The 27569-nt window shown below is 37.7% G+C and overlaps 1 protein-coding gene across 6 annotated transcripts in view; it reads right to left on the reverse strand.

The window, feature by feature from the left end:
- Window positions 1–27569, reverse strand: part of Mpped2 (metallophosphoesterase domain containing 2) — a 173803-nt gene that overhangs the window by 123103 nt on the left and 23131 nt on the right. For 4 of the 6 annotated variants that reach the window (XM_020188145.2, XM_074043352.1, XM_074043355.1 and 1 more), the window contains exon 3: window positions 2167–2348. The exons of 1 other annotated variant lie outside the window; for it this stretch is intronic. In XM_020188145.2, the coding sequence (XP_020043734.1) occupies window positions 2167–2348 (182 nt within the window). Of the gene's footprint in view, window positions 1–2166; window positions 2349–27569 lie in introns of those variants that run through there. One more of the 6 variants, XM_074043373.1, reaches the window with a different exon arrangement.

The following is a 27569-nucleotide window of genomic DNA, read 5'->3' on the forward strand; positions in this document are numbered from 1 at the left end:
CTTGATGGTTCACTCACCACATTCCCCATTCAGTTATTAATGGCCCACAAAAACTCACTAGTAGCAATCATTTACTGATTAATCTGTACAACAATCCAGAAAGACAGGTAGTATTAATCCTTAGTTGTGCTGAGGGAAGCCAAGGGGAAAAGAGGTGAACTCAGTTGCCCAAGGTCAGTGGCTAAACAAGTTTATAACCAGACTCTAACTTGTCTTGTACTCTGTGACTACTTCCCACAGCACTGGTACCTTCCTGGAAAAAAGCAACATTGTCCATGCAGCTTCATAATACTTGTGTTGAGATTTAGTTGTCAACAATTATCTTAAATTTGCCAAATTCATCCCAACCCAAAATTAAATGGTTAAAATGAAGAGATAATTGAACTTGAATGAAAATTTTACAGAGGCAAAAAAAAAGTGAAAAGATGGGGATGGATTATACCCAACTCTGCCACAATGAGACTGAGAAAGTCACTTAACTTCTCTGAGTCTCTGTGTCATCTGTAAAAATGAGGTGACTATTCTACATGATACTGAAAACATCTTTCTATTTTAAATATGACTGAGTACCTGCTAAAAGAGCACAAACTATAAAAGCTCCAACATGAAATGCTGCCAAGATCATGGTCAAAATAGGACCTTCATTCATACTAATGAAGCCCATATCTACAGGGTCCTAACCACAAAGCAAGATGCCAGGAAGCAATAAGAATCATAGAGAAATTCATGTCTTTTGATGGAGAAGTTTAACTCATGCATAATGGAAATAAAATGATTTATGCACATGAAAACTCACATTTCGGTGCTAGCTACCAAAAGAAATAATGGTATCAATTTAAATATTCAGTTTTAGAGGTAGGTCTTACGAATAAACAGACAACCATATGTCATGTTGCTATTAAAATGATAAATATGAAAATTATAAACATTTATTTAAACTGTTACCAATAGTCTTAAATGAAAATAGTCAAAAATAAAAAAAGATAGGTACTCCAATGTCAATCAAACTAGAAAGACATGCATGACCACATGAAAAATCAAAATACTTATTTGTTAGGTCTATTATCTCAATGAACATCATTTCCCACTAACACAAACATTGTTTCATTTAATCAATAGTTTTTAAACATCCCAGATATTGCTTTAGTTTGATGGAAAACAAAATTTTACAAAATTTTACAAAATTTTTGCCTAAATCACCTAAGTAATTTTTACTGGCTGTCCTAATACTCTTGCCATTATTCATTATTCTTCCAAGTGATTTCTGATCATTACTACATAATTCTTTAGAGTCTTTAGAGATGTCTAACTTTCAGAATGCCTGTACTTCTTTTCTTTCCCTGAGGATTCATAAAAAGATCTGACGTGTGTGTGTGTGTGTGTGTGTGTGCGTGTGTATGTGTGTGTGCGTGCGTGCACTGGAAACTGAACCCAGGGTCTCAAAGATAGTAAGTATACACTACACCATTGAAGAACACCCCCAGCCCCAAATCTGTCTTCTAATGTAGGCATGAATACATGCCATGATTGTCTTGCCATACTAATATTTGTCATCTGTCTGACCCAGGACTCAACATTTTACATAGTACTGGACCTCTGGGTACTTTCTCTAAGTGTGCAGGGCATTTCCATATTCTAGGTTTTTAGAGTTTTATGGGCAGGACATCCATTTCAGGGGTCTTATGCCATTTTCCAGGACATGGTAAAGCTGCTCCCAAGAAGCACTGTGCTGCAGGAATTTGGCTTCCTATAAGAACTTTTACATCCTCTTCCATTGCTTAGAAATGTTCTCTTACTACAAGTCATTTGTACATCTTTGATCATAATATCTCAGAAAGATTGCAGAGCCAATGAATTAAAAATATGATTCTAGGTCTCGTGTGTGCCCTCATTAAAGCAGAATGAGTGAGATGAGATCGGTTTCAAAGCTTCCCATCCCTTTGCCCCAGAGCTGCTGAGGCCAGACACTGAAAGGATGCACAGTAAAATTAAATATCTAAAAATTCATCTTTAATTAACAGAATTGGATTAAAGCTAGACACCACCGCATATCATACGAGAAATGGCTGAGCTGGCTTCCAAGTGCTCTAATTCAATTAGGACGCAGTGAGTGACACTCGGACGGGAAAGGTTAATTGGGGTGGCCAGAACGCAATCATTCCTTACCTAACCAGTCATTAAACTTCTTAACCTCTGAGGGCAGTCCCAGCTCGGTGAAATCGCCTGTGTGGAGAAGGATGTCCCCATAAGGCATCTGGATACCATCTGTTCTGGAGTGTGTGTCTGAGATGCAGACAAACCGCGTGTGGCCCGCTGGTTTTGGAGTGTCATATGGGATGGGGTCGACCCTAAAGTAGACATAACAGATCCCATAACAGTTAAACAGATTAGAACCCTCACAATTGTCATCACACATACATATTGATTGTTATCTGTGAACACACCCAAGCAAGCCAATACAAAGCAGGAGGACCCACTCTAACAGGGACATTATGGAATGTGAAAGAAACAGCATCCCTCGTCTACAACCCCACTGGACAAATTCAAAAAGTCTTACTTACCTGGTAAGAAAATGAAAAGAACAGAGTATTTTACATGGAGAGTTAGAAATAACTAATAGAGTAACTAATAGTGAAGTTGAGGGATATTGAACCCCAACTGAGGAAGCAAAATTATGCTCTTTCTCTCTCATCGTGCTTCAATTGATCCCATTACCCATTAGGAAATGAATAACTAATTTATTCCTTCTTAAACATGCATAACTTAAGCAATGAACTAATTTACAGAGCACAATCCTTACATGCTCTGCCAACTGAGATGGGGAAAGACAGTACTTATATTTAATTTCCTTTCCACAACCATTCAACACCTGTATCTTCTTGGTTTTTTTGCTAAGAGATTCACTAATCAAATCATGGGGAGGAAAAGTGATGCCAAATAGCAGGGCTTAAAAAAAAAAAAAAACATGCTAAAAGAACTTTGTCAAGCTCATCTTTGCCACCATGAATTATCTGCAGTTTCAGTCACACCTTAGGTTACTAGGGATGCTCAAATGCCTTGGGCCAAGATTTTATTTAGTTCAAATAGTATGGTTTTAAATGGGTCTGGATACATCTACATGTGCATTAATATATATATAGTTTTAGAGACCTAAGCACTGTGAAATTACACTAGGGCATAAGAATCAAAAGGCAAAGTGATCAACTTGAAGCAAAGAAAATGAAACAGAACATTCTCATTTAATTGAGTGTAACAAAGTGTACTAAATAAACTTGGTAAAGAAATGCAAATCTGACTCTTGGAGCATACTGTTTTAATTATTTAAGAGGTTTGTAGCAGTTAAGGATGCTTTAAACTATATTAACTCTCCACTGACAGCTTCCTTTAATCTCTCTGTAGGAATGTACACTTATTTTTGGATTATGGGTGAAAAGAAGCAGCAATAAATGCGAAATGAAGGTCACACAACAAGCAAATACACAATTTGAAGACCAGAGTGTAAAATGTTAACTAGGGCACAATATTTTGTATCTCAGCCCCACCTATGATAGTTAGCATAAACACACAGAAAACTTCATGCAAGATTCGGATATATGTTGCCTCTCTAGGTTTGATTTAATTTTTTTTCTTTTTTCTCCTTAAAGGAACAATCTGTTTTAACAATGACAATTTCAGTCAGGTAATAGAGATATCAGTATGCAACCTGGATAGTTTCACATTACTCCAATGGTAAATCTTTTTATTTTGATCTGTGTCAGAGAAGAAATAAAAGTAAAGAATAAGAAAGGAGTACAAGAAGAAAGGAAAGGAGAGAGAGAGGTAAGGAGAGAGAGAAAGAAGGAACTGTGAAGCTACCCCAGTGGATATAATTGGAAGCCCAAAAAGAAAGTTTAACTTCTGCAAAAAAAAAAATTAATGGACTTTTTCCTATAAAAGCTATAAATTACTATGCTGTTACCATGGAGAAAGTTCATTAATTCCTTGAGATCTTGCCAGTAACCTGAAAACACTCCTGACTATATTCAATGTTTCTTTTATATATATATATTTGTGTGTGTGTGTGTGTGTGTGTGTGTGTGTGTGGTGTCTTCTTTCCCATCACTATGAGTTAATTACACCCAGTCTCAGTGATTCCAAGCTGACCAGCATCACCTGTCTTCTAAAAGTAGCTTTCCCAGAGGATGAAAATGATGGCTCCCCCCACTTCCCCACTGCAGCTCACTGTGTCACCCTCAAAAAGTGAAAGACCTATAGACCTAAAACAAATGCAGTAATGTTATTGGACATGGGTCACACACTAAGGGAAGAATGTGTGTGGGAAAAATAGGGAAAGGAAAGAAAACCTAAAACCTGAATGTGGTTGATGTGCTCACTGTAGAGAGTGAATACAGTAATCTTAAACTGGCAGAGGCCACTATGGGAAGGGGACCAAGAAGTAGCGAAGAGGCCTGGTAGAGATGAACTAATGTGGGTTGTAATATTTCTTATGTTTTCTCTTCAACAAAATCAGAGAACAAGAGGGCAGAACAGATTCTGCCCAGGGTGGGGAGGAGGGGGAGTACTTCACCAACATTTGAATGGAAATTTAATAAATCAACTACTAGATCACTAAAAATGGGAATAAATTTAACGTCACATGTACATGTATTTATCTTCCAGCTTCAACTTAATGATAATAGATACAGCTCCCATTTCTTTCTTTCTACAATTCAGCTAAGCTACAGCTACTGCCTCAAAATCCTTGGGAGTCTATCCCAGTTTATGAAGAGACATCAAGGTCAACATTTTTAATTTATTAAATAGAAAAGAGCCGTGGGAACAGACCCCTCTAGTCTATGAATCGATCGACTTCAGAGCAACCCATTGTCACATGGTGCAGAACTCGTTTCCCATTTGGATAACAGCCGTTCTGAGACTATGGGGAACACTAGTCTAATTCTGAGTCTCTTCAACCTTCCCACCTCCTCCAGAGAAACGTTCAAATGTCTAACAGAATTAACAATTAAATAAAGTTCAAGAAACACAAAAGTAGGATGGACCAGAACTAGAGTAGAAGTGTTTCTTCTCAGCTTTGATCTGAAATAAAATGAGTAAGTCCAAAGTAGACAACAAACAGAGAAGTCTCAAACATCAACACAACCAACATGACATCATCAATGAGAAATAGCGTACATTTGGGAGACATATGGAAGACTGATTCAAGGCAGAGGGGTTGGGGGCAGAAGGAAACACAATAATGCAAAAGGACAATGTATACAGATCTCCCGAGACACTGTGATCCTTTGTTACTCCCAAGATAAAGTACAAAGCAAGATATGGCTTCAGAAGATAAGACAGTACAACATGTCAAAGCCACACTCCAGGACAGCTTTACAAATATCACTTGGGGGTCATAGGAACAAAGACATTTTCACCCACAGACACTCATAATTGAAAATAAGAGTAGGCAAGATGCAGTGGGGATAATTAAAGTGGAGACAACCTTAGAAAAACTACTACTTCAAAACTGGGAATCTGATGAACACCTTGAAAAGATAAGTCAGACAGACAAACATTTTTGCTCTAAATGCATGTCTAAGGAGAACCCTGACTGCTACAAGACCTACCTGCGCATGTTGTGTGAGGACTCTCATATTTCATTTTCCTCCTTGGCTAACACCTTTACTGCTTCCTGTTTATGCTGCTGACTTCTCAGATGACCCAACATTTCCCCCAAGGCATCATGTCAAATATACTAGCAATTGAATATCTTTCCAAGGCAATCTAACCCTTGATTCAAATATCAGAGTGAGATTTGCACATATGTTTGGGTTACACCCAGGGGAAAACAAGATGACATGGGAAGATGAGATGAAAACACATCATAAAACCCCAAAGCAGGACAAAATCTTATGCAGCATCTGATTCAACACTTTATATGATACTTGAATCCTTTTTACCCCATCCCTGCCTAGCTGACATAAATTTTCATTCTAAGGTTTCCAGAGAAAGAGAGATCCCAAGCTCCCTCATTTCTCCCTCCATTTTGGTTTTTGATAGCTGTACATATTAGGAAGATTCCATTCTAAATTCTGTAACTCTAAGAAAGCAGACCATGGTCCAGAGACATGGTCTGGAGCCTGAATTATTAAGTAACAATCTGGTTCAGTCATTTCCTTTGAGCAAGTTCCTTAATTCCTTTAAGTTTCTTTTTTCTCATCTATAAGTGGGAATAATAATGCTTAATTTGCTCTGTTGCTGTAAGGATATAAACTGTCATGTATGGAGACTGACACAGCACATGCTGGAAATAGAGAAGCAGAATAACGATGGTTAAGCATGTTTGGTTACAGAACCACACTATCTGGCTCTGAATCCCACTCCACATTTGGGAATAGTGTGTGTTGGCTTACTGTTACTACGACCAAAACACCTGAGATAGGGCTAGAAGCTTGGCTCAAGGGGTAGAGCGAATGCCTAGCAAATGTAAAGCCCTGGGACAAACCCCAGTACCACAAAGAAAATGCTGAAATAAACAACCTAAAAAGAGGAAAGATGTATTTTGGCTCACAGTTTCAGAGGCTTCAGTTCATGGTCACTAGGTATCATTGCTTTGGATCTACCGTGGGGCCAAACATCACAGTAGAGAGTTTGTGGTGGAGAAAGCTACTCACATTAGAGTAACCAGGAAGTGAGTGAGAGAGGGTGCCAAGGTCCCACTATCCCCTTCAAAGGCATGGCCCAGTGACCTCATTTCCTTCCACTAGGCCACATCTCCAAAAGGTAACACCACCTCCCAAAAGCACCACAGGCTGGCAACCAACCCTTTGCCACATGGTCTTTGTGGGACATTTCAGAACCAAACCATAACACAGTGCAACAACAAGTAAGGGACTTAACCCTTATGCCTTGCTATTTTCATCAGTTAAAAAAAATCCTAAGATTATTGTTGAGGATAATGCAACAAGCATTTAAGAAGACACTGTCTGATACACAGTAGATATTCAGTAAAATGTTAGTATGTTTTACTATTATTTATTAGCATTTTTACTATGATTAACAGTAAAAAATGAGAACTGTGAGTAAGGTTCAGTAGTAAAGTGCTTGCCTAGCATACACACTGTGTTCAATCCCCAGAAACAGAAAGAAAAATAATAGTGGTAATTTCTCAGACTTTTATCTCTCCTTATAGAAGGAGATAATAACAGCTACCTCTGTGAGAATTAAGGAGATCACATACACAACACCCAACACAATAGTAGGCACATATTCCACAGTCTATAAATACATCTATTTTCTTCTTGTCACTGCTTCTTCATCCTCATTATGCATTCTGAAATAATAGGAGAATAAGAATCCAGCCCCCTTTCCATGTGTCAGTTCTTCAAATTCTTGCAAATATCGCTCATAATCCCCTGAAATCTTCTCTACTCTAATTTAGTAGTTATAATGTCTTCAACTTGTCCTTGTCAATAAGATATCCTGTGCCCTCAGAACCCTGGTGACCTTTTTCTAGATACAATTTCATTGGTCAGAACCTTGCCATTTGTACTTCATGGTCTATGTGAGCTCACGGACCAATTGACTGTTCTTCAAAGACAAACACTAGTAGTCTAGGCCATGGAGAGGTGACCATCTATGCTGATGAACTTTTGCAGATGAGGCCCAAGTGATCATCTTATACTCTCTTCTAATTCTTTCCACGTTTTATGCCAAGTGTCAAATCTTGTTTCTGAAGGTTGATCATCACATGCTTATATATCTCATTGAATATTCAAATAAGTAAACCACTCCCATGCATTCAGTCTTGTCACATTGGTGCATTTTACTCATAAAAAACACTATGATAATATCACTGCTTACATTATTGAGTCCTCTCTGGACTTAATCTGTTATTTTTTCCAATAACCAATTCAAAGAGTGTTACAAGTCTCATTGGCAGATCTTCAGCAAAGCTGTTATCATGTAGTTTGTTGTGACATGGTTTCTTCTTTAGACCATGTGTGTAGTAAGACCATTGTTTACACAATTAGCCTATAATTCAGTGTGAGACTAGAACATTGCCTTACAAGGCATTCTAACAGGAATTCAACATATTTAGTATCTCCTATTCCATTCTAAAACCCTGATGTTGTGCTCATGGATTTTGCTGATTTTATCTATAAAGTCTTCCAATGTGACATTAAAGCTTTCACTTTTATACAAAAAGTTCAGATAACATAAAAGCTGAAACTGTATTTCTCATGTTGTACCATCAAACCTAGACATACTGTTTGATAATGATGGATGCAAAAGCTCCAAGCACAACAATGAATAAATAAATACCAGGCTTAAGTCAACAGAATCACAGAATTCTTATATTGAAAAGGACTTTGGAGATTATCTAACCCTATGTTTTACTTCTGTAAGTATCATATTCATGATGCCTTCCTCATTTGTACTATTAACTTAATTTTTAAAGGTCTTACAGTTTTTTACATAGTTTTTTTTAGTTTTTCCCCGAAAAAATATTATTTACGAAGTCATGAATTGGATGGATATGCTTATTTTAGTTTCAGTTACACATTAAAATAAACTCCTAGTATTAAAATTTTGTTTAAGGTTTATGCACTTTGAAGTATCATACCCAACATATTCCATGCTTTGGAAAATACTGAACGGGTTTGAAATGACTCAGTTTCCCAGGAGAAATCAGAGCTGGAGCTAGAACTCTGTTTCCTAACTTTCAATTCACTTCTCTTTCCACCCTCTTAATTTCAGATGCTAAAGTAAGAATAGAAAATAAGAATTAGAAAATAAGAATTAGAAAGTAAGAATACTTTTTTTAAAGGATAAAATGCAAGAAAATCAATCACCTAAACTCTGGGCCACATTAATATCTAGAGATTGCTCAAAATTGTTGGAATTCATTGACAAAACATCCAAGTTGTAGTTCTCTCTGTAGTGACCTCTCAATTCTCATGTATGTTATCCAGTTATATATAATCTCCTGAAATCTCAAAAAAACGCATATTACAGTTCATTGAGGGAGTAAAACCATATAAAAGTTTGATTTTTAAAATATTATTGAAGACATTTATGTTCCTCCTTCTCAGAGATGTTAAGTCACTTGAGCAAACTGATTGTGATTCCAAATACAGATCTCTAAAGGACTATCTTCTTTGAAATTAAGCCTTCATAAAAGGAGCCCTGATCATGGAAAACAGGGACTCCGGCCCTTACTGCATTTGTCATGAATCAGTTCTGTGACCCTGAGCAAGTCTCTTCCCTTCTTCTAGCCTTTGTTCCTCAAGTATAAAAAGAAGGGCAAGACCAATGATGCCAAAGCACTTTGTTTAAATGCACAGTTTATATGCCACCATTCACTGGTAAAAGACCTTAGAAACAATTGTCTCTGAAGTCTCTTAAAACATGTTCTTTCTCTTTTCAATTTCATTTTCTGTTTTCCCAGACAATACAAAGATAAATGCAGTCTCAATCCATCCAAATATAATCAAAATTAGCAAGGCTTTATATAAAGATAAGTAAAACTGCAATTTAGGTCTCTAGACAGCTTCCAGGTGCATCTAGTGCAAAAGAGAACAAAGAAGCCAGAATTCCAGATACCACACAAAACCAAAATGAAAGGATATGTGATTTAATCAAGATACTTCAGAAATGGGGCTGTTCTTGTTTCCCAAAACTACAAGATGATGAAATTCTCCAGGTTTAGCTGTTGTGCCCCAGAACAGTCATAGCACTGAAACACAGTAAGCAGAACAGAACCAGATGTATAAATATATTCACATTTGTACCGAGGGCACTGCTTTCCTTTAACTGGTGAACTGCTGTATCAACACTGTTCTATCAGCAACTAATTATAGCTAACAAAGCCCACTGCACGGAGTGTGTGTCTACTCTATTTTTTCTGAGTACAAAAGTACAGTGCAGACGTTCAATGAATATTAAGTGGTAACAATTGAATTCTTTGAGTACTGCATGCAGTATGAATTCACAGTCCTTCTACTAGTGCCATTTGAGGTTTTTTTCATACCCATCAGGTTGGCTACTGTGTCAGTCACTGAAGTCTTTCAGATGGAATATTTTTGGGTTATAAATTACCCATTGGAGATAGACACACTGTCTGAGGTTAAATGTTTTCTTCTATTTTAATATGACAACCATATTGATTGAATTAAAATTCAGGGCAAAAGCCCTGCATTTGAGAAAAGAAGGCATGCAACACTGGCCTGAGCATCCACTATTTCACACAGTCAGGTGGTCAGGCCATCAGTCAACAACTTCTTAAGCCCTTATCTGTGTTCCAGGTACCATGGTAGATGCTAGGCAGACAAACAATCAACAAGGCTATTTCCTTATAGGATTCTGCAATAATCATTCAATTCGCTATTCAAAAAATTCTAATTGGCATGAATGGTAACCTCTCAATGATTTAATTATTTCACCAGTATCTAAGGAGCACCTTTTATGGGCCATGGATTCTGCTAGTACAGGACAGACAGCTATAAGCAGGTCTGAGATGGTCCATGTGATGTGTAAATATATGATTTATGAAAGAATGTGCAAAGTGTTATAATTGTGAACATGGAAGCGCTATGGAGAAAAAGGGGAAAATATCTCGCACTATGCTACCTCATGCCCTTTTTACCACTGACAGCATTTTTTGACCGAAAACAATCGTGATAATGATAATGACCTATAACACCAGTTTTCATTTATCTGCCAGACATTGTGCAATACACTTCACATGGACCATGTTCATTTCATCCTGAGAGCAGGTAAGTCCTGCCATTTTCCCATTTTGCACACTGGGAAACAAAGAAATGAAGCAATACAGCAAAGGCACAGGGCAAGGGTTGGCTTTGCCCCAGAATGACTGCTCAGTGTCCGTTTCTATCCTCCACTCACACAACACGACAGTATCTGCAGATTTAAGAGCAGGTTCTGTCCTAAAACAGGACTAATGTTTTTTAAATTAACAATTACAACTTCATTAACAAATATATGCATCATTTCCAAACATCAATCTGCCTGGCTCAGTCCACTAGGAAGAACCTTAACAGACATCAAAAAAACAAGCATATATATATATATTTAATATTGTAGTGGGATGAAGGGACAGTTCATGGAGAGTATTGACTCTAACTGGTTAAACAAGATTCTTTTGGATGAAAACTCTGCAAAATGAGACTAAATTCTTTCTCTACCTTTCCAACTCATCAAAGCAAAGTTTTCCAAGGTTTAATGCCTCACAAGTAGTCGTTAATGGGCTTCATTGTTTAGTTAATTGTGCTTATCAGAAGTGCAGGTAACTTCATATTTGCCTGGCTAATGGTCCTTCTTTAAAGTGTGTGGCCATTTCAGCTGGGTTTTAATGGCCTGTATTCTTTTCTCCAACTTTGGTTTGAGTTGATAAACTCACTTCCACAGAATCAGTCATCCCTAAGGCAAAAAGACCATTTTTACCTAAATATGGGTTATCATTTAAGTGCATTTCGAGAGAAGTGTGTATTTGTAAGACTACTTAACATGGTTCCAATATTTAACGACCTTTCAAAATTAACCCAATACAATAAGTTTAAGATGTAATATTTGTTTCTTGGGAGAGATTTACCCTATATTTTTATCCCTTGCTGAAATGGCCAAACTACTAATTAGCCATAAAAATTCCATGGATCCCACACAACCAAAGAATCCATGGAAGATTACTTCCCTCCCACTCTGGAAATAAGTACTTGCTGCCTAGAGTCTTTCAAAGTTTGTGTTTCCCCATGAATATCACAGGGTTGCTCTATCCAAGTTACAGACTTGATGGATGCCTTACCCATGATCACCCAGCTAGTATGTGATTGAGAGAATTAAATGTAGATCTGACTATAATTCTAGTGGTCATCTTCTAACAATAACAAAGTGAATATACTTTCCATATTGTATTACAACTTCTAGTTAGGACTGGTTTCGTTTTCTTGTTGAACGACATTGGCAAGGCCTACCCACAGGTATGACTGGTTATTAGTTCCTGTCCCTAATCTTTTGAATTGAACATTTTATATATTTAGTCCACTGGTCATAAACCTCAGCCCATAGGCAAAATCTAGCCAATGCCTGGTTTTGTAACATTTTAGAAGAACACAACCACACTTATTTGTTTCAATATTGTCTATGATAATTTTCAAGATTTTTCAGAAGAGTTTGATAGTTCCAACAAATACCATATGGCCTGCAAAGCCTAAAACATTTTCTATCTGAACCTTTAGAGTATAGGTCAGGGGGGAAAAAGTGAATATTCCAAAGAGCAGTGAGATCTGAATGTATACCATCTTCATAAGGGGAGAAAGCATAAGTAAGTAAGTAACTTAAGGTAGAGTAAGTGATTTTTAACAAAGAGGGATGAACCCTTGAGAAAAGAGATAGGAGGGATAGTGCTTTGTGATAAAGCTTGCCTGAAGATGTCAACTTCTGGTTCCTGCCTGTGGTAAGAGTAAATTTTCCACCGCTGATGACTCTTGGGAGGGGACTGATGGCAACAGAGTTCCTTTGGAGGAATTTCCTTTAGGCAGATAAGGGGAGTTCAGAGAAAACTTCTCTTTGCATTTGCTATTTTTTAAGTATCTCAGCTCAAAATAATCAATATATCAGAGCAGCATATTTTGGGATGGTACATCCAGAGTTCTTTCAATAGGAAAAAGTTTGTCCTCTCTTAATTCAGTCCACAGCATTTATTAAATAACCACTTTATGCTAGATACTTTGATTGCTGCTCTTATTTACTAACAATAATCTCCAATATTTAGCAGTTCACATCTACTATGTGTCAGTGGCATTTCCTCTGTTATTACCTTTAGACCTCTCAAAATCTCTTTGGGGTGTGTGTGTGTATGTTTGCTTTTTTGCACTCTTCTCCAAACTTTACATAAGGTCAAACATTAAGATTGGGAGTTTGGACTTGGATTGTGGCCTGCTTAAACCATGAGCTGATATTCTTTGTTATGCAAGTTTTTCTCAAAGGTGCAGGGAAAAGATTTAAGGCTTTGAAGTAGGCATCCTTTTAATACACTGCTGGAACCTCCAGGGATTATTTGATCCAGTAGAGATACAGGCTATACTCTTTGGGCTACTTTATAACTTTGCAACTTCTCCATACTAAAATCAATGCAAACAATTCTTGTTCAGAGATGCAAATATATTCCATCCACAAAAAGCTCAAGTGACTTCTGCTGTAGATTTGCACCTATGTGTAAATTTAGCCAACGTTGTTTTTATTCCATATAAACATGTGGTTCTCCTACAGATTGTTGTACTAATTTTCTTGGGTCCCTCATTCATCAACATATTCATCAACATATTCAGTATGAATTTTTGGCAAGCTTTCATTTTCCAACTGTTTAAGACTTAAGTTTTTTAAAAGTTACTAGTTTACAGAGATTATCAACATTTCATTTTTACCAACTTGAATTTCACATTTTCATTTGGGAGCACATTCATATCAAAGTAGAATTAATATGACCATAAATTACATACATATGTACGTACATACATACATACATACATACAGGGGAGGAAGAGTGAGAAAGAACAAAGTGATTAAGTGGTCACTTCAGGGGACACTTAGGTCATTTAGAGGATCTGCAAGACCTGAGTGCAGACTATTGCTCTATCATGGTTTAGCTGTGTGAACCTGGGCAAGTTACTAAACCTCTCTAAGCTTCAGGTATCCTATCTGTAAACTGGCAATGATAATAGTACTTGCCTTGTAAGGCTGCTGCAAAGATGAAGTTACCTCTACATTGAGATAGCTTGTATATGTTCCCCCTAACAGTGACATGTTGGAAACTTAATCCCCGATGCATCAGTGTTTAGAGGTAGAAGCTCTCTGATGGATTAATGCTGCTATCCTGGGAGTAGTTCTTTACCTGGACAGTAGGTTTGTTACAAAAACAAGTTTGGTCATCTCTTGCTCTCTTTCTCTCCCTTTTTCACCTTCTTACCTTCAGTCTGGGGACAACACAAGCATGAAGGTCCTCACCAGATGCCGACACCTTGATATTAGACTTCTTAGCCTTTAGAATAAAGTGCCCCATAAGTTTCAAGCATCATTATTGAGATTCCTCTATGAGAAATACTCATGGAAGAGGAGAGAAAGAGAGATGTAAAGGTAAGGCAGAGTGAACCACAGTGCCAAATTTACAAAGAAGGCAATTTTCCAGAGGACACTGCATTTTCACAATGGCCTGAATTTTCCTAAATTTGTTAAAGCTTGTACTTCTACTTTGTCACTATATAAAGACTGCTAAAAAGCCAAGTAGAAATGTATTTTTCCAGGTAACAAACTTCATAAACTCTGGACACCAAATCATGACTACAGTCATGACTGCTCACCCAGTTCAGTACCCTTCAGGAACAAGTACTTATTTTATTTCAAACTTTATAAACAACAAAAACATATTAGCTAAGAATTTTTGAGCCCAGAGTACAGATCCCATTTTATACACTTTGAACTATATAACATAGTTTAATAGTGTGCTCACGTACAACACACATGAAAACAGCTCACAAATCCTATTATACTCTGGTTCTAATTTTGGAAAGATCTCCTTTCTTTCTGTCCCTGGTTATATGTCATTTCTACAATTTATTGGTCTTGTGATATTTCATATCAAAATTTCCCCTGTTCTATTTCAAATCAGTCACTTTCTTGGATACTTTTGATAGGGGAATAAACTTAAGATAATTCTCAGTTCTGTGTCAACATTTGTAAAAGTTTACCAGAAGGTCTTCATTCACCCTGCATAATTCTGTGCACTCCTCCATATACTCATGCAAACACCAGACTAGAGCGGATCTACAATCTTTCTGTGTGCATTCTGCAAAACTGCTTACTGTAGAGACCTGCATGTCTGCTCACACTCAAGAATCTCAGCTATCTCTTTCTGCTAGAGCAGTGATGGGGAAGATGAAAAGGGAGTTAGTTCCCTTGGTTTTTTGGCAAGAACATACCTACCTCAAAAAACCTCAGATAAACAAAATCACCCTTACTAGGTACTACCTGTACTCTTGTATCAGATATCATCCAGCCCCTGTCTCCAGAGGTTCTGCCTCGTGATTGTATCAAGCTCTCTTCCTCATGAGGAGGTGAACACATGACTGCCGCCAGCCATAAAGGCTGAAGTGAGTGTACTTAGCTAAAGGGCATTGCAATCATTTTTCTCCTCCATGTCAGAAAGTTAGCCTTGAAAATTCTCTGGCTCACTGGCTGTTTTCAAATCTTTTGGAAAGGGATGGTAAAGGGGACAGGTTAAGTTCAAAGATTCCCCCTTCGCAACTCAGTATCATTGTTCTTTAAAAAATAATGATAAAAACATGGTAGCCCCTACTAAGCCTTCAGATCAGTTATTATGAAAATGCTAAAGACTCAACATTTTCATAGGAAATGCTTCCAAATGCCCATTATAGAAAAGCAGTTCTAGATAAAAAACTAAATTTGATTAACATCGGGGCTGGGGCTGTTCTGTGGAGACAATGCCATTCCTTTAGAAATCTAAGGTGAATGAAGACCTGAGAAACAGTCTCTGAGAAGATTTATAATTTCCAACTACCACTCCTCAGCCTCTGATTTCAAAGAAATTATTGTGTCATTCTCACCCTTCTTGTAGCATATCGTCATTCTAGAAAATACATTGAGAGCGTTGAACCCATTTCAGTAAATACAGTGGGATTACAATATAATTTCTCTTTATTGCTTCAGGACCACGGCCAGTCAATACTCTAGTTATAGCCCTACAGAGGGGTGTGAAAATAACCAGGAATTTCAACTTGAGTTTGCCAAAGCAAAACTTTCCTAAGCACTGGTGGCAATTCAGGATGCAGATCGTTTTTATAGGTACTTGGCCTGAAGAGTGTGGACAAGCTCACCCACACACACATCTACCCTTGATGTTTCTACAGTTTGCATAGCTGAAGCAATAGGCTCTTTCCATCCTCTTCTCCTGAATAAAAGGGTAAACTGCAGCCAGGCCTATCAGGCACAGAATGGGAAAAGATGCAATAAGATCTCCTGCAAGGTCCAGTCCAGAGCAGACCCTTCATGCTGAGAGGCAACAAATCAGGCAAACTGGTGAATAGCACTGCTAGGTTTCTGGGTAAAAGCTTTTTGCTCACAGGAGATTGAGTATAACTCATTCAACTTGTTCTATGCAAACTGGACTTCCATGGCAAGGCCCAAATAACAACTTAATCCAAGTAGAGTTAATGACTTGGTCCCTCTGGCCTGTCGGCTGCTCACCTCCCTCTTCATCATGTGCATTAATGGAGCCCTTGGTACTTTTTCAAATAAATTGTCTCATATATAATTCTGTTTGCCTTCACCTTATGGAACACTGTTACTCCCATGGGAGTCTAAGGTCCAAAAAGGTTGAGTGACTTGCTCACAGCCAATCTTAATAGCAGAACTAGATCCAGACTCCATGCCTCTCAGCTCCCAAGTAATAAAATTAATGGTTGCCACCAGTGAACAGTATGACCATGTGTCAGGCACTGTGCCAAACACTTTATGAATGTCGTTACCTCATCTACTCCTTGCAAGAATGCTATAGGATAGGTATTATTAATCCCATTTTACGGATGAGAAATACTGGGCTATGAAGTTAAATAATTTCCCTTTGGTCAGGGACGCCATAAACGGTGAAGCCTCAATCACAAGGGGAGTCTGGCAGACTCCCCAGCTTCTTTGTTATTGCATTGCCCGAGCGGCCAATCCTCTCTTCTAAGCAAATCCAGTTGGAAAAATACAAGTTTTCTCCAGATTTCAAATAAATTACTTTTAAATACCTAATAAACTTCTGAAATTCTTGTTTTGACAACTTTGATAATGTCAAACAGAAAACACTCTAAAATCGAAAAAAGTGCTATCTTTTGTCAGGTATTTTACTGGTCCAAATATCATTGGCTTCCATCTCTTATTTAGTTTAAAAGAAAAACAGATGGTTTAATATAAATTCCTGCATGAACTTTACTAGACTCTCCAGAAAACCTTATAAGCATAGTAAGTTCTGGAGACAAGAAGCATGGATTTAAATTCCAAATATACAAAGTGACAACCTCTGGGATATGGACAAGTCTTCTCACATTCACATAAGGGGAAAAATACTTATTTCATAAGGATTATTGTGAGGAAATAATGAGATTGCACTAATCATGAGGAAAAGGACAAATTATTATTGTAATTACTGTTGTTTTGTTGTTATCTCTACCTCTGTAAAACTCCTCAGAACTTCCCTTATTTTATCAGGCTGGCAGAACTTGGTAAAATGTGCCAAATACAGATCTCTTCTAAACAGATAATAAAGCATCCTACACCCTATCTGTGGAAGAACATGACAGTTTGGAACTCATAAGTCAGCCCCATATCTTAAAATTATGATTTACATGGTACTATTAAAACCGTCAAGTCTTCTATATCACCTCAGTGCTTGGGTCAAATAGGTGTTGTTTTGCACAATGTAATGTGTTAACTCACTCAAATAGGAGCCACTTGAGAAACCAGAATGGCAAGGGACAAGCCAAGTTCCCTGGTCTACAAAGGGAAGATTCCCCCCAAATAAGAAAAATTGTTCTGTTTTTCTATAAAAAAGATTTTTTCTCTAATTATAAAAATATATGCTTCCTAAAGTTAGGGATAATTAACTTTCATAAAATTAAGAATGTGTATATATAAAAAGCAAAGAAAGATGAACCCAAAATTCTGCTTCCAAAAATAACTACTAGTAACATTTTGGTATCTTTCCATTTCCTCTCTCTACTATGAATTTTTAAAACCTAACAGGGATCATTTTGCACTCAAAATGTTATATTCTGGATTTTGTTCTTTTTCTTTCTTTCTTTCTCCACTTAAACCATTATAACATCAGCATGTTCAATGTTACTGCAAGCTCTTTATAAACATTTTCACTGGGTACAGGATATTAAATGTGTTAGCTTTGTCATAATTTTCTTAACCATTTCCCTTTGCTCAACTCCCCGAAAAGGCTTTTAAGCTGTCAAGCCCAGACAAGATTTCTAGATGCATGGTCCTGACGATGGGGGCTGCCTGCTGTCTTGAACAGGGTCATTTTGGAAGCGGCTCTGTAACTTCTCTTTGTAGGACAGAAACACCACGGGTCTTACTCTTGAAATGCCAACAGACCATGAGTCCAGTGATGTGTGAACCCCAAATGCCAGTAGTTCTGGCTAACAGTTACAGCAAGTCCTCTAGAATAAATAAAATAACGACCTCGACAGCCTTGGCCACCCACAGTCAACACAAGGAGAAGCATAAACACCTCCCACCTTTACAATCATCTGTCCAGGGCAAAGCAGGAGCGGAGATGTGAATGACTTCTTTTCTCCTCTTCCCTGGCTTAGTTTATTTCCAAAAGCACTGTTCCATCACCACTCAACACCATTTGCCACCAATTGCACCATAAACTCTACTTTTTAAGTAATGTATTGTGTTTGTTGTATTTTCTTTCAGAAAAAAAAAAAGATAGAAGAGCAACCGTTAGGTAGCAAAAGCAATGTTGATTTGCTCAGTCTCAGGAGGTAATACTGGTGCTAGCAAACACCATTTTCAAGGCTCATCTAACACCCCTACAACCGTGTATGATCATCATATTAAGATCCAAAATTCAACACCAAACCTTGCTATTTACAAATGGTCATGCGATCATAAGAAACAACTTATGAGTTTCATTTGCCTCTCCCACAGTTCAAACAAACAAACAAGGATTTTGTTTTAAGCATCCAAAGGTTAAGCAAAAAGAAGACAGCATTTGTGGATTTCTAGACACAATAGCTGAAATTCTGAAAACTCTTCACTGTTCATGTTAAAACAAGAGTGAGAATTAGGAACTAAATGCCTCAAATAGAAAATCAAGATGGAAACAACTATGTCACCAGAGCAGGACCTTAATTCTTATTCAAGCCTCAAGAAGGAAGGATATAAAACTACTTCAGAGTGTTCTTTGATCATTAAATATGGTTTCCACCACTCCAAGCACCATCTCTGGCACAGGGCAGGTATGTCTTAAAGTGTAAGGATTTCAGTTTTATTGATGACAATAAGAAAAGCCTAGATTGCAAGAGAAAGAAGCTGTTGGTGAGTCAGATTGCAAAGACAATTTAGGAGTGTAAATGATCATAAACATAGGGTCAAAGACCTGCAGATTAAAAATTAAAACTATTCTTTTTTTTATTATCTTCATGAAACAAACTAAGAATTAGGGAGAAAAGACACACCATCCTCAGACTTCTGGGTTTGTCGGGAGCAGCCTCAATTTAGATTCTGTGAATTTCTCAACTGCACAGCCTGGTTCTCTGGCCCAATGTCGGTCCCCTACTCAGAGCTGAGGCAGCTTTACCCCTACCATTAGTTCAATCCAAGACCAGACTCCTATCTGAATCTGACTGTAGGGTTAAGAAAACCCTACTACAGTCATCAAACAGCTCCGCAACAAGTCACTCTATCATCTTTCAATTTTAGAAAATGGGATCCTGCCTCCTGCCTGTTACTACACCTTGGTATCCTACCACAATTCCACATACTGTTGTCAATCAATCCATTCTTGACCTGTTTCCTTAAGGCCAGGTTCCTGTTTTAAAATGTCTGCCGTCAATTCCAGAGTATTCATGATAGCTCTGCTACCTGCTACCACACTTTCTTTGGGTTAGAAGTTCCCCTGCTTAGGCCTGACACCACCGGTGGCCTTCCTGACTCCAGTTCACTGGTACATAGCTCTACAGGGCCATGTGGCCTCTTGGCCTTTTAAGGCTGCAACTCACACCAACCCTAAATGCAAACAGTCTCCAGGATTACTCAGCAAGACTAGTTTGGATTTTCCTGCCTCCTCCACCATTTCTTGGATGCCGCAGTGTATATCAGCAGAATTGTCATCATCTACTTTACTCACCTCACAGGAAAACTTGTTCATGCTCAGCTACAAGTTATTTTTTTTATGTTAGACTTTTATTCATCCTCCTCAAAGAAACTAGTTCAGGTCCCCTGAACAGGTCACAGTCATGACTCATGCCACTGGAGAGCTCTGCCATTCCAAACTCCCATGCAATGCTATCACTCTCTAGCTCCAGTGGTATCAAAAGATAGACCATTTCACAGATTTAGTACCAGAAAACAATTTTAGGGGCCTATTTTACTACAATCTTATAGTTAAGAAGAGACTCGGATATTGATATCAAAATATAAATCACCAGCAATTTGTAACTAGAAGCTTCCAGACCTAGTCTCTCAGGCCACTGTTCACATAGTTTTGTGACTTTGCAATGAATATGTCTATGAACCACTGAATAAAAACAAATCCTTGACATGCTCCACTGGAATCTCAAATTCTTCATTCCAGTCAGTAAAGAGCCCATTCTTCACATGGTTATTTAATACTTCTATATCAACATGGCCCTAGGGGAAATCTTCTTTCTTTGATAGACCCCCCCCAAATCTATCTCAAGGTTGCAAGAATCTTGTCTTCATTAAGTTTTTTTCACTGTTTTAAGTGTTTATCTTAGTAAGTTAACAGTCTAATCCATGATCTATGAGTGTGACATTTCCATTTATAACTCTCACCTGAATTAGCATCCAATCTTTGCAGCTTTTGAGTGGAAAGTCCAACAATTAATAGAAGGAATTCTAAGTAACTTTGGCCTAAATTTTGGAGTGTTTGAAATGCAAGGATCCTGGGAGACCACTGGCTCTAACCAGTACTAGTCTTATTTTACAGTTGAGGGAAGAGAGGCCTGAACCACGTGATTCTAAATTCAATACACTTTTTCCATGCTGTTTTCCATTCTCCTTATTGTGAGTTCCTCCATATTTGTTTTTCTGAGTGAATGTCAGCCTAGGTTATGCTTCACAATAGAACGTTAATCCATGGTACTATTCCAAAAATAGTTTGTGGGTCTGAACTGTATTTACTTCATGCTTCTTCATAACTTCAGTTCCACATGGTTTTATTATGAGCATGGTTTTTGAAAAGAAAATAGTCTAAATCCAATTGACATCCCAGTTAGCCTTGGTTTCTTTTTCTTCCTTCCTTCCTTCCTTCCTTTTTTCCTTCCTTCCTTTCTTTCCTATTTTCTTTTTTTTTTGAGATGGTGGTCATCTTGTGTTGCCCAGGGGGCTAGTCTTGAACTCTTGGGCTCAAATGATCCTCCCACCTCAGCCGCCCAAGTAGCTAGGTCTGTAGGCATGCACTACTGCACCTAGCTCTGCCTTGGTTCTCTGCAAAAGGGAAATAACACCAGCTACCTGATGAGAATTAAATAAGAGAATGTGTTATCTTAATAAGATAATTAGTACTAGGCTGAGTATACAATAAGCCCTAAATAAGTGGTAGATGGTAGTAGAGTGGTAGTTCTGTGGATTTTGCCTTATTTTGTCTGGCTTGCCTCTTTTTATCTGGTTTCCTTGTTCTTATTTAAGTTGTATGCCCTGTAGTCCAGAAGATTTAAAATGTTCTGAAGGAAAGACAGCCAGAAGGGCTTACTCAAAAGTAGTTTTAACCAACCTATGATAATAAGAAAAAGCCACTGGAATAAAAATAATAAAGGTTAATTCTAAACTCTAGACTATGATAATTTTGTATCAAGACTTGTTATCAATCACCAGTGGGTATTCTACTGAGCCATTTTCCCCCATAATGAGTTTAGGAAATTATTATTACAAGGTTAATTATTATTACAAGGTTAAAGTTAAGACAGTAATATTTTTACCTTAGCCAAAGGTATCAATTCAAATGTTTTTGTTGGAAACAAGGTACATTTTGGTATAATACAAAATATGAAAGAATTCAAATATGCTTTTAGAAATTTATGGATATTTTAATTTATTCATGACTACTGGTAGCCCAAAAGCAGCTGATAAGTCAAGCGTCCATAATCGTATAATAAATGAATCATGTTCATTTAGAAACGTTCTTCTCTAGTTGTTGTGAGGTTTAACACAAATACATAGCCAAATCTATTATGGTTTAGCTTCCTAAGCCATATTTTTATTTTTTTTAAGGCATGGCTACTTGCTAAACAACCTATCAGTGAGCATGTCTAATGAGCCTTCTCAATGCTGTTAACATCAGAATGTTCAATTATTTCAATCTCCACATGCTAAACCCTATTTTCTATTCATATAGGATCATTTGGATCAGCTTCCATTAGTCAGTGCAAAACCTTGGTGAACGAGTGGGAAGTCACTATAGCAATATGCATATGAGTTTTCACAGCAGTGATCATGAAGTATCCAATTGAAAGCATTTAACCTGGTTAATCTAAAAACCCTTTTGGCCAGAAAGAGAAAGTGAAATGTGAGAATTTACTAATGAATTTCAATCCTTGGACATGTTGAACTGGAACTGAATGGACCCTGCCAAGAAGTGCTGAATGAATCTGAAAGCAGATAATTTCCACGCCTAGAGAATATGGAGAACTCTTTCTTGATGTGCCCACCAAGTAGCTCTGAACACAATTCTCAAAGAGGTGGATTCAAAATGTTCTCAATAGTGTTGGTGTTGCAAGAATGGGCGAAAACAAAGCCCAACAGAACACACACAAACACACCTACTTGCACATGCATATATGTGTGCATTTCACATACACATTTCACTATTATTTTACTTATTCTAGTAAACTTATTAAAAAGAGAAGAAAAAGTGGCTCAGTAGTTTGTAGTCACACTGATTTCTGGGGTTTTTTGGCTTTTTTTTTTTTTTTTTTTTTGGTGGTGGACCTGGGGTTTGAACTTAGAGCTTTGCATTTGCAAAGCAGGTGCTCTCCTACTTGAGCCACGCCTCCAGCCCATTTTGCTCTGCTTATTTTGAAGGTAGAAGTCTCTAGAAGTATTTGACCAGACTGGTCTCAAACTGTGACCCTCCCAATCTCAGTCACCCAAGCAGCTAGGATTACCAGTGTGAGCCACCAGCACCTGGCCAAGATCTCACTTTAAGCCAACAGTCTTATCCAAGGTATCCTCAGTGGGTCCCATCCTCTAAAGCTATAGTTTAGTTATTCCCAGGTAAGAGCTGTCTTGCTTATGAGTACTTTGAAACTGTTTTTTGGCTCTTTCTTTCTTTTTCCTTTGTTTAATTCTTTCTTCCTTCCCTCCCTCCTTCTTTCCTTTCTTCTTCTTTTATTTTTCATGTCTTGGCTAGGGAAAACACCAAAGTTTGAAGAAAAAACATAGAAAGCATGAAAATGCTTTATAGTCACAATCAGTTCTTTTCAAATAGTGAATAAACCTGGACCTTCTCATTTGGACAATTATAGCCAAAGAAGGATCTAGTTTCAAAGTACAGCTGTCTATTTGAAGTAGGATAAGCATGGTTAATTTTTTCAATGAGAAAATGATGACGAATGGAATAGAAAATAAAGATCTTTAAAGTTCCATAGAAAAAATTGTTTTAACTCAAGAAGGTCATCAGTTTGGAAATACTATCCACAGAATTTTTTCAAATCACAAAGAGGAGCTTTCAGGAAATCTTAAGTGATTACAAGTAAAAAATATGCCTTGGAGACAAGTTGAAATAACAGTCAGAGTAGTCACATAGGCAACTCTGGAACGTGCAACAGCAGGGGACCCTATGGGAGGGCACACAGATCCCCATGGGCGGAATTATCTCCTTTGCAAACCACAGAGCAATGGTAACAAAGATCTTTACCATTTTTATTAATAAAAATGTATTGTAGATTACAATAATATTTAAATTCTTATGACTTTATGCAGTATTTTATAAACTAAAACAAACAAAATGACCTTATTTAATTTATTTATTTTTCTTTTTGGTAGAAGTAGGGTTTGAGCTCAGGCCTTCTTGCTTGCAGAGCAGGCACTTTACTGCCTGTGCCACACCTCCAGTCCCAAAACAATCTTTAAAACTGTACCCAAAACTGGTCACACAAGTATTTTGCTTTGAAGAAATTGAATGCTTGGAACACATGTAATTTGTGCACTTCTCTGCATGTTATGCTTCTATTAAAAGGTTACTAATTTAAAAAAACTACACTCAGTCATCTCCTTCCATATATATGAAATGCTTGTCCTAGATACAGTGTTTTACACAATATAAGAACATGAAACTGCAACTCTCCATTATTTAAAAATTAACTAAATCTTATTTTAAAAATATTGTACATTATTTAAGAAAGTAAATTTTTCTTTTTGTTTTAGGATCCTTAAGTATTCCCTTCTGATAGAAAAAAAAAGTACTCTCATGTTTTAATTTCTCATTCATTACATTTAATTCTTCCTATTTTTTGCTACTGTTTATTCCAAAAAACAAAAAATCATCATTTATTACCCTGTGCCTATACTTTAGTGGGAAAGCCCCAAAACTGGAGTGCCTTTTCTTTTAAAAACTTTTTTCACATTTAAACAGAGGGCATAATCAGTGTGATAGCTGCCTGATGCCTTGTGGGATTTTATCAATAATGCTAATAAGCAGAGGTTTTGTGGGTAACCACACTTACAAGTTATCTAAGAAGTAATACCTTTCCTTCCATTTCCATCTTAAAAATTCATGAATTAAGAAAACCTACAAAGGTTTGCACACTTGTAATCCCAGCACTTGGAAGACTGAGGCAGGGGAATTGTGAGTTGGAAGCTGAAAGACTACACTGCGGGACTGGAAGGGGAAGGTAATTTGTCACCGAAACTACTGACTTTGAAACCTGCAATTACCATTGTTGTATTTGCTTATTTATTTTCAAGGAAATAAATGAGGGGATCTCAAAATGACTTTTCATTCATTTGCCTGAAGGATGTATGAAAGAGTCAATTTAGTTATGTATTTCAAGCTGGTAGCTAAAAAATGGTGACTAACTTAAGTTTGATGGGTTTTTATCTTTTTTAAATCATGTAAACCATTTCTGTAGCCAACTGCCTGAAAAGCTTCAGATTGCTTTACACTTCCAACCAACACTGACTGACATTTACTCTTAGTAAGCAGTTGTCACAAGCTACAGAAGTGATTAGCAATCACTTGCTACCCAACATGAGATAGTCTTAAAACTCCCATTTACCCCCTACTGAACCAATATCTTAGCTCATTCTAGAGCACTGGAATAAGAATTTCTCTAGCAACTCACATAAGTGAAAATATGAGCCCCAGCTCTGTAGAATGAAGCAAATTTGGTCACAAAGGAAAATGAAAGAAGCACCCTAATACTAACTCAAGACACTTTAACTGGAGAAAAACAGCCTGCATCCCATAACATTTTATGATACCAAATGAGATGCAGGCAATGTAATTTCACTTATGTGATTCGCTTACAAGCAATACAAATGCAATCTTGCTGATTACACTTAAAACAAAGGACCGAATCTGCTAATTTATAGAGCAGACCCATAGTCATGCAAAAAAAATCATGCTACCCCTTCCCAGTGTGGAACAAAAAGAAAACAGCCTGACTGAGGACCTTTTCATCTCTACAGAAAGAAAAATGATGCTAATGTGAACCCAGGGGTGACCGATATGCTTAATAAAGTGCCTTCACAGTGCCCTCAAGAGAAAACAAGGTCAACTGTGTGAGTAATCGCTAGCTGAGGTGTTCAACTCACATGCAAACATGCCCAGTGTTTTATTTGTTTTTTACATAGTCAAAGGAGTGTTCAGTAAGCACTTTCAGCTATGTTTAATCTGAAATCTTCACTTATCGATGGGGTGTGTTGCATATGTACACACACATATTGGTATATAGACAATATAGATGTGTAAGTTCCACAGTGAAATAAAGACTGTTACAACCAACATATTCACTAGTTGGACTCTTCTCAGTGCATATTCTATGAACTTCTCCACCTAGTAAGTTGGGTCCTGAGCATTCCAGAGCTATTATTTTTAACCATTGATCAAAACTAGAGCTTTTATTAGATAATTTACCTATTATGAAGTTCAGTGGTTCAACTGAATGTGAAAGTTGTTACCAGATGCCATCTCTGAGCTTCCCAGGAAAAAGCAAGGGAGCTGGAAGAATTCTCCTACTTCCTGTGAAGCTCAGGTTTTGAGGATCAAACAGGTACTACTGCCTTGCCCCGTGCAACCCAAGCAATGCCCAGCTGCCAGCATTGCACCGTCCTAGGCATCTGGCTAGTGCCTTATTCATAGCCAGCTCTGCACCACCCTAGGCAGTGAAGATCAATGCAGAGCCAACTCGGGCCCAGCTGCAGTTTTAACATGAAAAGGTTTAATGTGATACCTCCCACCTGTCACAAAGCATTTTCCAAGAGGAAAACTGCAAGTGGCTGAAAATGCTCCTTCTGGAGTGTGACTTGTGGCCACAGGGTTTCTAAAGCCTAATGAGAAAGACACACTTCGAAGGTCTACCAAGTGATGCCAACATCAATTATGGATAACAGAAATAATTTTCTGTGCAATAATACCACTTCTTTTTGGCCAGAGACATCACTTCCAAACAATAACCTCTAGGAACATCTCAGAAGTGGAGGTGTCTTTGAAGTTACCCTTGATCTTGGTTAATCATCCACTGACAGGCCTCAAAGCTATATTCAAATCGAACTTTGAAAATGTATTGGATTGACGCATACAAACTTCCATCTTCACGTCTCCAAACAAAAAAGTCCTAAAAGCATATAGGTTTGCTCATTTCCACACAGTAAAAGCAGTAGGCCAGAAACCATCTAACTTGTTTGGAATATAAGCCCACGGCATATGGCCTCACACTTCCCAACTCCCACATCCCAGCAAAAATGTAATTGCTGTCCAAGTGTACACAGTCTCTGAGTGGCAAATGGCAGTGGTTTCTGAAGCCCATAGGGCCAGGAGATGCTGCCAGACTTGCAAGGCACCAAGAAATACAAGAGTGGTAGGAACAGGAGGAGTTTTCTGAAATGAAAGCAAAGTATGATCTCCAGGATACAAAATAGCTGCTTCTGTTTATTTTAAGTGCTTTTCCATTGTACACTTCCTCCTATGGAGAGCCTACCTTCTTTTAGGTTTAGGGGAAGAATCAGACTTGAAACCCCTTTGACTATTCTGGTGCATGTATGCAGGAAAAAAATGAGGAAATAACATTGAAGAGCAATTTGGTGGAGTCAGGTGCCCCCTCCCCCCAAGAGGCTTATTTTAGATGTGATCTTGAAGAAATTGTCCCTTATTTCTACTCAGTCAGCATTTATTGTTAGCCCCAAACTGTAAGTTCCTTAGGAATCTACAGCTCATCACAGGTAATAAGGAAACATGCTGCAGTGAAAGTCATCAGTCCTCTGTGATCTTGATGGATCATTCAACCTCTCTGGGCTGCTCGTAGGCAATGTATAAAGTTCTCTAGTCATGGTTCCCTCACAGTGAGTGAACAAACAAAAATCGATGGTACTTTATTATTAAAAATGCATGATGATTTTATCAAATGTTATTTAATTCTGTTATCTTTGTCTCCATAGCAGACAAGGACTGGGTGGCTTATGGTTCTACACTATGGTGCCTTCTAAACTCAAGACATTCATTTATACATTCATTCATCCACCAGTAACAATTTATTTAGACACTGTGCTATGCATGGGGATAAAAGGCCAAGCAAAACATCCATGATTCCTGCTCC

This window comes from Castor canadensis, chromosome 1 (genome assembly GCF_047511655.1).
Source record: "Castor canadensis chromosome 1, mCasCan1.hap1v2, whole genome shotgun sequence".
NCBI lineage: Eukaryota > Metazoa > Chordata > Mammalia > Rodentia > Castoridae > Castor > Castor canadensis.